This window comes from Pristis pectinata, chromosome 7 (assembly GCF_009764475.1).
Source record: "Pristis pectinata isolate sPriPec2 chromosome 7, sPriPec2.1.pri, whole genome shotgun sequence".
NCBI classification, from domain to species: Eukaryota; Metazoa; Chordata; class Chondrichthyes; order Rhinopristiformes; family Pristidae; genus Pristis; species Pristis pectinata.
This window is the reverse complement of record NC_067411.1, coordinates 42,278,547-42,290,587: the sequence shown is the minus strand read 5'-3', so window position 1 is coordinate 42,290,587 and position 12,041 is coordinate 42,278,547. Positions and strand designations below refer to the sequence as shown.

General features: G+C 39.0%; 1 protein-coding gene across 1 annotated transcript in view; it reads right to left on the bottom strand.

Moving 5' to 3' along the window:
• ecpas (Ecm29 proteasome adaptor and scaffold) overlaps positions 1–12,041 on the bottom strand; it is a 78,826-nt gene that overhangs the window by 17,359 nt on the left and 49,426 nt on the right. Inside the window, exons 25-33 of the mRNA XM_052019562.1 lie at positions 11,863–11,980; positions 11,580–11,747; positions 11,004–11,083; positions 9,022–9,127; positions 6,133–6,180; positions 3,091–3,212; positions 1,618–1,768; positions 1,456–1,521; positions 970–1,059 (exon numbers count right to left, since the gene is read on the bottom strand). Coding sequence (XP_051875522.1) covers positions 970–1,059; positions 1,456–1,521; positions 1,618–1,768; positions 3,091–3,212; positions 6,133–6,180; positions 9,022–9,127; positions 11,004–11,083; positions 11,580–11,747; positions 11,863–11,980 — 949 coding nt within the window. The remainder of the gene's footprint in view (positions 1–969; positions 1,060–1,455; positions 1,522–1,617; positions 1,769–3,090; positions 3,213–6,132; positions 6,181–9,021; positions 9,128–11,003; positions 11,084–11,579; positions 11,748–11,862; positions 11,981–12,041) is intronic.

Genomic DNA, 12,041 nt, shown 5'->3' with positions numbered 1-12,041 from the left:
ACTTTTGCACCCTGGAAATGTTCTAGAGGCCTCTCTGCTGTGGCTGTTCTCTGAGGTGAGTGGTGACTTAATCTCAAATACTGCAAACCCTGGTCCTATCCACAGACCACCCTGATGGTCTCTCATGCTGTCATCATTGGAGACATTTAGAAAAGGCTGAAATACACTTAAATTACTAAATAAAAACTAAAAAACTCATTTAAAATGTTAATTTAATTTAGAACATCATAAAATTAAATTAAACAATCAGCTTACCTTCACTTCTATCTCACTCAAGTGAATGGGGGTCATCATTTTAATGCTAGTTAGTTGGAGTACAACAGAGAGGCCAGTTGTTGTGAAACTGGTGCTCCTGTTCAGTATTCCAGGGGAAGGGTGAGAGGCCAGATGGACCAGCAACTGACCTCCAGCACTCTACTTTTGCCATCAGCACCATCTAATGCATGAATCCAAGTGCTGAAAGTACAGACACTGAAGCACAAGCACAGTATTAAAATAAATGGCCTCAAGTAGGAAAATTAAGCAAGTGCTACTACAGCCTCATCATGATCACAGATATATTCTCCAACGGGGATTACTTAGCAATTGCTACTGAACTAAGAGGTTGTCAGAGTCACCTGCATTATCCCTACCAAGATCAACCCACTGAAATGTGGTCATGCAATAGAAACTACAAACTAAAGTTAAAACTACTTTTACAGAGTTGCAGATTTACATACAAAGGCAGCTGTTTTTTCTACTACATCAAAATACTTCATAGTAGCATTGCTTTTCAAACCTATAATGCTGATGGGTTCACTGCAAATGGTAAATATGGGCACTAAATCACTCAAATCTTGCATAGTTTCTTACCAGCTCAGATATTTTAATTTATGAACAGGAAATCTTTCAATAGTCTGCAAGTATAACCTTAACACATGCTAATATGATCAAAGCATTTGTAATTATTTGTGATAGTTTAAGACTCACCTTAGTTCCAAGACCTACTCCACTCTTCAGCAGTTCACACAACTTTGGAACTAAATCCCCTAGAACAGATGTGTCTGTATGCTGGAGACACTATAAAATAAAGCAAGAATGGAAATGCATCTTTTTCTATTTAAAATGATGAAAACTTTAACTAATAAACTTGTAGGTAAATATAGAACATAGAACATTACAGCACAGTACAGACCCTTCGGCCCACAATGTTGTGCTGACATTTTATCCTGCTCTAAGATCTATCTAACCCTTCCCTCACACATAGCCCCCTATTGTATAATTTATCAAGTAGTACAAAAGGTCATGCAATTAAGAGGGACAAAAAAAAGTCAGACTTTTAAAGGGTCAGTAATCTTATAAGTACTTGATCAGAAGTAGATTTACAAAACAAAATAACCTCACTTCTGTGCAAAACATTTTCTTTTGATCTTCAGATTAAAACATCAGTTATTGGTTTAGCCTTTTCACACTTACCATATTGATGGTTTCCATCATTGGAGAAGACTTGGCTGCACTGAGTCTGGCACTGTCCATAGCAGTCTAGTGTTTAAACAAAAAAGTAAAATTGTCCACTAAATCTGACAAAATGGTTAGAAAATATATTGTAGAAAACAAATGTTGGCAATTATACTTCACCTTCTCTTGTTCTGTTGCACGTAGACTCAAATAATTGAGGACTTGTGGCTCAAGTACACTAAGTGATTCCAATAAAGTAGGGATAAGTCTTGCTGCATGTGGCTTTAACAGTGCTCCTGCATTTTTGCTAATTTTTACAAGGGTGTTGATACTATGTAAGGAAAAACAAAGTTATTCCAAATCAAAATCATGTTCCTTAATATTGAGATATCTGTGAAAAATATTAGATTGTTACATTCAGAAAACTCAGGAACTTTTTAGAAATGCATACAAGGGAAACGAGACCAGTAGGGAGATTATAATACCAAACAAGTGGCTCGCCTGCCTGCATTCACTTGCCCAAAGTGATTTTATAAGCAAAGCCCATCCTATCTTCTCTTTTCCTACCACCTAGAGTACATGGCAATTTTAATCAGAACCAATCTAATTCCTACAGTTACAATAATTATAAGAACTGTTTTAAACCCTCCTTCCAGTAATGGAAATTGAATTTCCATTGTCATTTGTAAACATTAACAAAATATTTGAAGTAAAACTCAGATAATCCTGCAGCCTCAGGACTGTGGTGGTGCTGGACTGGCAGATTTTCTGAACTACTAGATATTATTCCTTTTTGTATCCCAACACATTTTCAACTTCACTTTGTTTTATACAATAGGATAATACATTTTTCAGTGAAGTCAGGAAGCATAAAGAGGGGCATGGGAAATGGGGCCAAAGTGAGTTTAAAGTGAGTGCAGGAAACAGCATCCAGTGAGTCAAATACAGAACCAATGGGACCCCTGAACCTTTGGATAGTGGATGTTCAAAGTTTTACTGCAGAACCAGAGGAAAGAATGGGACTGATGGGATTGTTCTATTAGGATCCAGCACAGACTTGCTGGGTTGAAAGGTCTTCCTCTACACTGCAATAATTTTATGATCTGTTTACAAGGAGATTGATGGGGTTAAAAAAAAAGGAATGTGTTTCCAGTAGTGCGGCAAGCAGAATTAAGATAAATAATTTACTAAGGACTAACCTGGTTTATAGATATTAAAGGCAGTGCAAAACTGAATGATGAAAATGGCACAATCAATTCAAACTAAATTAAAGCTCTATTAAATTCAACATCCATTTCCTGACTCTGCTGTACACTCCCACCTCTCACTCTATGCCATGCACTTCAAATGTATTAATATATACTCTCCCAGATCCACAGAGCGTGAGATTGGTTCACTTGATTTTCCTCCAACTTTTACTCTTACACAAACACAAAAACATAAAATTTGGTGCAAATGGACTTACCCAACAATATCAGAAAGATGAATTAAAAAGATTTGATGATGTGCCTATTTCTTTTTACCAAGTACATAAACAATGGTACTCTTTAAATATTCCACAATTATATATGATTTTTAATACATAGGAAATATTCTAAATTTATTCAATGTATTAAAAACGTATGACTTATTTTGCTCCTTCATGGTATATACCTTATAGAACGAACTTCTGCCACAGGGCTAATAATGCCATTGTCCAATAAGCAAGGTAAGAGCACAGCAACAAGTCGTTGACCAGCAGCACCGTTGGAAGGTTCACACATTTGTATGCAGACCTATAAAAATGGATTCATATTAATTCCTTTATAACTGTTACTTTTAAAAACATAGTATACATTAAATTATATATAGAAGTCTGACTCACTCTGGTACTTCCTTCACAACTTCGGCCCACTCAGGATCACAGGTATATTTAAACTATCCAGTGATTCTGAAGGCAGTGTTCTCATTGCATTCTAAGATCCATACTTTATACCATGTCTTGGCACCCATGTTTCTGACCTTTCTCTGCAACACTGCTCTATCTCAAAGCAGTCCACACTTCCACTTTATTCTCTGCTGTATTTGGTACTGCTACAGGTGACATGTCTCCCTCCTTTCTGATGTCAAGGATCACAAACTTTAATGGCTCTTGGACTCCAATACCCCTTCTGATCTTTCTCTCCCTTCATTCTTCTCTGACCTCATCTTTTCCCCTACCATATTTACACCATCTCTTCTGACATTTCCCTCTCTGATCCCAAACAACTGCTTTGTCCCCATCTCAATGAACGCCCAACATAACGATGAACTTTTCTTCACCATCTCTGCTTCTGTGACTATTTCTTTGGCTAGGAGTCCTTAGCCTAGACTGTGAACTATTTCTCCTGTCTCCAGAATTTTCAATCCATCTGGATCCCTTTCTCTGGCCATTTGCTAATTGCAGATGGGACATTGACCACCTTGATTTTCCACCCCCCTCACTCACAATAAACTACTACTCTCAGAAATTGCTGCATTCTGCTCACTAAGAACCAACCCTGACATCATCAAACCTATTGCTGTCTGGTGCACTGATCTCTATCACGCAGAAAAACCAAACCTCAGCTCTGACACATCCTCATACATGCCTCTGGACCATTACACAATCATCAAATATCAGGACATTATCTCCCACCTGGTCATGGACCAGGAGATTTTCGGGAGATTTTCACTACAAGGTTTCCACCTTCTGCCTAAGGTCCACAAGTACATGCGGCTGGGTGAACCCATTGTTTCAGTTTGCTCTTACCCAAAACTTACTTCTTCCGACCCTGACTCCATCCTTTCTCCTCTGGTCCAGTCCCTTCCCATTTACATCAGTGACACTTAGGATGCCTTCCCTCACTTTGATAATTTCCAATTCCTGGATCTCAACTGGTTTATCTACACCTTAGATGTACAATCCCTTTACAACTCTATCCACACCAGGGGGAGTCTGACGGCCCTCTGCTTCCTCTTTAAACAGAGACCCAGCCAGTTCCCCTCCATCAACATACTCATCTGCCTGGCTGAACTTGTTCTAACATCTGAACAACTCCTTCAACTCCACTTGTTTTCTCCAGATCCAAGGCACTCAGCCCAAACTATGACTGCCTTTTTGTGGCTCTTTGTGGAATGAGGCTCAACGCAAGCATAACGAACACTTCACCTTCCAGCTGGGCACACTGCAGCCTTCTGGACTTGATTGAATTCTCCAACTTTTAGGTTGCTTACTCTTACTTTCTGCCCATCATTATGTTGGCTCAGATTTTCCTATTCTATTTGTATAGTCTGGTATTCTGGGCATGTCCCACAGCCTCACCATTTACAACACATTACACAAAGTAGCTTCATATGTTGATAAGTACTTCCATTAAGCTATTTGGTCTCACCCTATTAGAGGTAGTCCTCTAGTTCTACACATCCCTTCCCCACCTTCTCTCCTACTGAAAACTAACTTTATTTCACTATTTCCCAGTTCTGACAAAGGGTCCAGGACACAGTGTTTACTGTTTCTCCTTCCTGACCTGCTGACTGTATCAGTATTTTCTGCTTTTGTTTCAAATTTCCAGCATCTGCAGCTTTTGTTTGAGTTTCTAGGACCGTTTCCCTATCCTCGTATTAAGTCTACAGATCTTGCTCTCTCTGACTGCACTTCACCCCATCCTTGCAATCTCCTTTCATGGTTTGTTCTGTTACATTTACTGCAGGGAAACAGGCCATTCAGCCCACAAAGTCCACATCTGTGTTGTGCTCCTTAGAAGCTTCATCCCCACCCTTATTCATCTAATCTCATCAACATAATCTATTCTTTCTCCCTTGTGTTGTTATCTAGCTACCCCTTAAGTACATCTACACCACATGTCTCAATTACACCATGTGTAAGTAAGGCTGAAGCAAGGGCAACACATGAACAGCAGGGGAAAAAAAAATTCACGAATTATTTCTTTCTGGTTGAGATGGGCATCCCAGATTTGTCTAAAGTTTAGACATCTGGTCAACTCAGAATCAGATTTATTATCACTGATAATATTGCTTGAAATTTATTTCATCTTATGACAGTTATCTCATGGATAGTGATGCATTCATGGAAATTAAAATCTAGACAATCTGTCATTTAGTGGCAGAATTTGAACTTACAACTTGATCCACTTCCAAATCTCCTGTGGTACCTTGGTGAGGCACATTAATAAAGAATGAAGTTGATGGCAAACAGGAGAATTACAAAATAGAGGAGGGAAATCAACATCTAATCTGCTGTGGTGCACTTCACAATGAATAAGCTGCAATGTAGTATAGACTACGCTGTAACACAGTGTACAATATCACACAGACATGTTGGCTACCCATTGTTTACATTACAACATTTTGTTTTTGTTCCAATGCTGCAATAAAGAGATTTTTGCTTAAGGTTTTCAAAGGTACTCAAAGGCAGTAAACCTAAACGTAGATTAAGTTGCAAAAGTAATTTCAAATTCAAAGCAACTTTTTGTTGCTGTGCTTCAGGAAGTTAAATACCTCTATCATATTTTAGCACAGAGGATTGAAAACGTGCTCAATTAGTTAAGCTTCAGCTGATAACAATAATGTGAACATTAAAGCTGAGAATTAACTAACTTCTTCATTTAATAACTCTGTTGGTACCATGGCAGAAATAAAGTTATATCCATATGTATTCAAAATACACATCTTTACCTTACTCAGGGTTTTAAGCGCCTGGTCTGCAGCCTTACGAACAGATTCCTGTCAATTAAATAAGACAATTTAGGTGAAGAGTAAAGGCATCCACATTGCCAGGATTTTAAATATTTTGCCTCTAGTTATTAATTTCTATCAAAAGAGGGAAATGAATATTTTTTTCCACCCCACCAATTTACTCTTCAAAGGGCATTGACCAATGCTCCTCTGGTGGCCACCTCGCCCAGACAGGCCATTCTTCATTTATAAACCAAGGCCTTTAATCTTCTCGGTGTTGGTGTGACAGCCCTAGAGCATCCTGGCTAAGCACAGTGAATGGGATCTGCAGACATTAATCTAAGTTACACAGCGGTGTTTTGTTTTCTGTGCTAACGCCCAACTTGGAAGAATATCCAAAGGTCATAGAGAAATACAGCATAGAAGCAGGACCTTGTATTAATCCCACATTCTACAACCCCCAGATTCTACCACTCACCTAAACACCAAGGGCAATTTACAGTGGCCAATTAACCCATCATGCGCATGTCTTTGGGATGTGGGAGAAAACTGGAGGAAACCTACACGGTCACAGGAAAAACATGCAAACTCCACATTGACAGCACCCGCGTCAGGATTGAACCCTGGTCTCTGGCACTGGGATACAATGGCTCTACTAGCTGTGAGGCTCTTCAACTTAGGTTTAGCACTGAGAGGCTGTCAAAGAAGAAAGGGTCAGGAAATAATGCATTAACAACTTGTTGAGATGATGGAAGACTTTTATAGCATGCAGCTACTTAAATTCAAGTAATGACAGCACTGCCTCATCCAGTGTTCACAAGCTTGTTGCAAATGTTCTTCCATTACCAGAGAATGAAACTACGTCCCATTTCCTACACTCTTGTCTATGCCTTCAGCTTCATTCCCCTCACCTCTCTTAACAACCTTTCCTTTTTCTTTCCTACCCAGCATATTCTTGTTTTCTACTATTATGAGGCATTCCATTTTGCAAGGAGAGCTGTGTAAATGTAACTGGTTCTCCATGATTGCACTGAAGAGTTTTTAAGACAGGAATGCAAGTGTCGAGGAAGATACAAAGGATTCACTATTTTTGTTTTTAAATGGGAAAGTTATTGGAATCTATCCTCAAAGACGGGGTTACGGAATACCTAGAGGCGCAGGGCAGGATAGGTCCTAGCCAACATGGTTTTGTGAAGGGAAGATCCTGCCTGACCAACCTATTGGAGTTTTTTGAAGAAATCACAGGTAAGGTGGATAAGGGAGAGGTGGTAGATGTCGTGTATTTAGACTTTCAAAAGGCCTTTGATAAGGTGCCTCACAAGAGACTGATTAATAAGATGAGAGGTCATGGAATTACGGGTAGGATAACAGAATGGGTGGAGCATTGGCTGGTTGACAGGAAGCAAAGAGCGGAAATAAAAGGATCTCGTTCTGGTTGGTTACTGGTTACTAGTGGTGTGCCGCAGGGGTCGGTGTTGGGACCGCCCCTTTTTACCTTGTACATTAACGATTTGGATGATGGAATAAATGGTTTCATGGCTAAGTTTGCGGATGACACCAAGGTAGGGGGAGGAGTAGGGAGTATTGAAGAGATAGGAAGGTTGCAGAGGGACCTAGACAGTTTAGGAGAATGGGCAAGGAAATGGCAGATGAGATTCAATGTAGGGAAATGTGCAGTTGTACACTTTGGAAGCAGAAATAAGCGGGCAGATTATTATCTAGGAGGAGAGAAAATCCAAAGCACGGAAGTACAAAGGGACTTGGGGGTACTCGTGCAGGATACCTTAAAGGTTAACCACCAGGTCGGATCGGTGGTAAAGAAAGCGAATGCTATGTTGGCATTCATTTCGAGAGGTATAGTGTATAAAAGTAAGGAAGTGTTGATGAGGCTCTACGGGGCACTAGTGAGGCCTCATTTGGAATATTGTGCGCAGTTTTGGGCCCCACATCTTAGGAAGAATGTGTTGACGTTGGAGAGGGTTCAGAGGAGATTTACGAGGATGATTCCAGGAATGAAAGGGCTTACGTATGAGGAGCGTTTGTCGGCTCTTGGACTGTACTCGCTGGAGTACAGAAGAATGAGAGGGGACCTCATAGCGACATTTAAAATATTGATAGGAAAGGACAGAGTAAATGTGGCTAGGCTGTTTCCCTTGGTGGGTGAGTCCAGGACCAGAGGGCACAATCTTAGAATTAGAGGGTACAGTTTCAAAACAGAGATGAGGAAAAATTTCTTTAGCCAGAGGGTGGTGAATTTGTGGAACTCCTTGCCACGTACAGCAGTGGAGGCCAGATCAGTGGGGGCGTTCAAGGAGGAGATAGATAGATATCTAAATAGTCAGGATATCAAGGGATATGGGGATAAGGCCGGAAATTGGGATTAGAATAGTTTTTTTTTTCTTCTTCTTCTTCCCCCATTCCTCATTTCTATTTCCCTTTCCTTGAAGCAGACTCGATAGGCCGAATGGCCTGCTTCTGCTCCCTTGTCTTGTGATCTTGTGAAATGGAAAGGCTATCAAAGTTGTGAAATTTGCAATCAAAAACACTATTAATTCTACAGAATCATAATTAAAACAATGTTATTCAAGTTGAACTTTTGTACAAACCATATGGTTTTACTCTGGATCCTCACACTTCTAAAAAAAAATTTATAAATTATATTAAAATTTTAAAAAAATGCTTGTAGATGTTAGGTTAGGGAGTTGTCACTTTGTAATTAGTAGACAAGTAGCAAATAAATGTGATGTATTGCATACTAGATATAAAAAGTGAACACAGATATACAACGAAAGGAAATGAATAGCATAGACAGACTTTGGAGGTAGGAAGCCAACAAATTGGTCACCTTCAAACTTGGAAAATTAATTTAAAAAAAGCAAAGGATAGTACCTTTATATCATCCCGCACTCTGAAGAGAGTTTCCCATATTTCTGCAAGCCGGTCAATGATTTCATCCACTTTTCTTCCTCGCAGTATTTCATTCATTCCTAAACAGCTGCAAGCAACAGTAGGCATTTTTACATGTGGGTGTAAGTACTGAGTAGAAGAAAAATTATAATAGATCTAAATCTAAATTTCTATAGGTTAGAAAGCGGGAAGCATTAGCATTGGGATGAAACGGGAACAAACAGCAGCTGATTTTTTCATTGTACAGATGTTACACTATTTTCTGGTTTCAAAGGAGATCAAAAAATAAAATTAACATTAAATCATGAATTGTTAATTGTGTATTCAGATAATCATCATACTCCCACTGCAAGACATCAAAAGGAAATTCTATAAAATTACTAAATTTCATCAGTACATAGCACTCAAAGCACCTCACTAAATGGAACAGATCTACTGCAAAATATATTCTGGGCAGCACCTTATAACAGCCTTTGTTCAGCTGTGCTGAGATCACACTCTTGCCCAATATCAGAAGGTTGTACATTCAATTCCCAGTCCACGGACCCGAGCACAAAACACAGACTGACAATGCCAGTGTACTACTGAAAGAGTGCCTTATCATCAAAGGTGCTATCTTTTGGATGAGGTCTTAAGCAAGATCTGGCCTCTGCGGTAGGTGCAAACCCTCTTTTAGCAAAATTTGAAGAGCAGGGTATATCTGCTGCACATTCTGGTCATTACTTATCCCTCACTTAACATCAATGAAGGGCATCATAGAGTCACTATGACATTGCTGATAGTTGAACCTTCCAGATACAAATTAGACCATTTTCTACACTTCAAAAAAAACACAGCGACTACGCTTCAAATGTCCTTTATTTGCTGTAACATACTTTAGGATGTGCCCAGGGAATGAATAGGGCTTTCTTTTCATCCTTTTTTATATACATGCAAGTGATCATGTCTCCATTAGCTGCTGTGCTTGAGGCTGATAATTGAAAATGACATACTTTGCTACTCTTTAGTTCCCAGAAGCTTGATGCTGTGATCATAGCCATTAACAAGGTGACAAGATAAACACCAATGAAAACCCTACTCCTTCCCCAAACACAATAGATTAGGCACAACTCAAACAAAACGTTAACAGACTTTTCTACATTTATTTCCAAACTTTTCCTAGGAATGAGATATACCAAAGGCTTAATGTCAACCTTTATGTACGGTACAATACTTGGTGGCATTCAGTTTAAGAGAAATTTATTTTTCTTAATGTTCCTCACTCCACCTCAAATGTAATCTTCAACATTATTATGTTCTCAAATTGAAGGTCATATCATAGGTAGGAGATGTTAATTATTCCAGCATGCATGAATGAAAAACTAAACCTTCAAAAGAACAATGCTTCAGTGCAGATAACCCCCAAAAGACAATTTGCTTGCTGCCAACAACAGACTGAACACATTGAAATCAATTATGTAGCATACATTAATACGTAACAGAAATGACTAAGAATTACACTTTACTGTTACTTAAACAAAATATCTTCTTAAAAAGAAAAGATAGGTAAGCTAGATTTCAGGAGTACTGCAGCTTTAATTTATTCATTTTATTTTTTCTTTTGAAAATGGGTGATCTTATGTATTTAGACTGTAATCTCTTCATCATTCCATAACTCAACACTTATATTAATTACCAAAGTTATTTTCCATTTACACCCAACTTCTTTATCCTAGTGCTCATTTTTATCACCTCTTTATTGAAAGGACTAATTCTCTGCCACAATACACCACAGCAGGTGCCTTGCAACCAGTAGCCTTTCAGGATAGTTGCTAGACAACAAGAAACCCGTCCAATTTTCTCCTTGCATAACCTAGGAATACTCAGGACAACACAATGCAGAGAACCAGATAAAATCACAATTGTGGAACTGTTTCAGTCACACAATACCAAGCCGCACTTCCGAAACACTCAAAAGTAAGTACCTGGATTCACGAACACGCCAAAGATTGCTGGTTAAATTGGTTATTAGATCTTGAAGGATCTCCTTTAAGTATTTATCTATCTGTTGGAAGAAACATATAATTAACTCTTGGTAAATCTGGTACAGTACAAAGTTCCTAAATCCCCTCTGAACTAGCCCAATAGTCACTCAGTTCAAAAGGCAATTTGAATGGACAGTAATTGCTAGCCGTGCCAGCAACATTCAACTTATCATGAATGAAGAAATACATTTTTGAAGGACCAAGGCTTCAAAGAAACCAGTCATAATCCTGCACAGATGCTGTTCATCTAGCGTAAGACTATGATGAATCATCCCTGAAAGGATCATCATGCCTCTGAATCTTCACCTTTGAAAGCATTATTGCTATATTCTCCTAACAAGGTGAGGTGGAAGCCACTTGAAATAAATTTTTATTTCCCTTTAAGTAACTGTGCCAGTAATGTCAATTGGTCTGAATAAAAAAAGTTGGAAGTGATAAGCTCCAAATAATGTTATCCAATCAGTAAATGAAAAGGCAATTCAAAACATCTTAGATCGGAATAAAACCTATACTTACGGCACTTTTATCTGTGACAAGGGCATTCCAAATACTAGTCATTGCTTGTCGGATTCCAGAATTTGGATCAAATTGATATCGGTAAAGTCGTGGGACAAGTTGAGATAAATAGGGAGCCAGCTGCTCTTCAGCCTTTGTTGCTATGACGTTGAAACCGAAAGCAGCACCCTGCAGGGACATGCAGCAGCCATTCAATAATATCATTGTGTTCTAGTCATCAACATAAATCTCTGGAAATCCCCATAATCAGACTTGGGGCTGCACTTCTTGAAACATCACTTACCTTTCGAGAGTTCCACATTGCATGGTGATTGGCCAAGTTCATGAACTTGTAAACAAGATCAGGTTGATTAAGATCACTGGCGAGACTGCAAAGTTCTTTGTAAGTTGACAGTCCCTGTCTAATGAAGGCAGAAAAGGCAAGTCAATAGGTGGTCAAGCGCCAGCATTCACCAGCTTTAC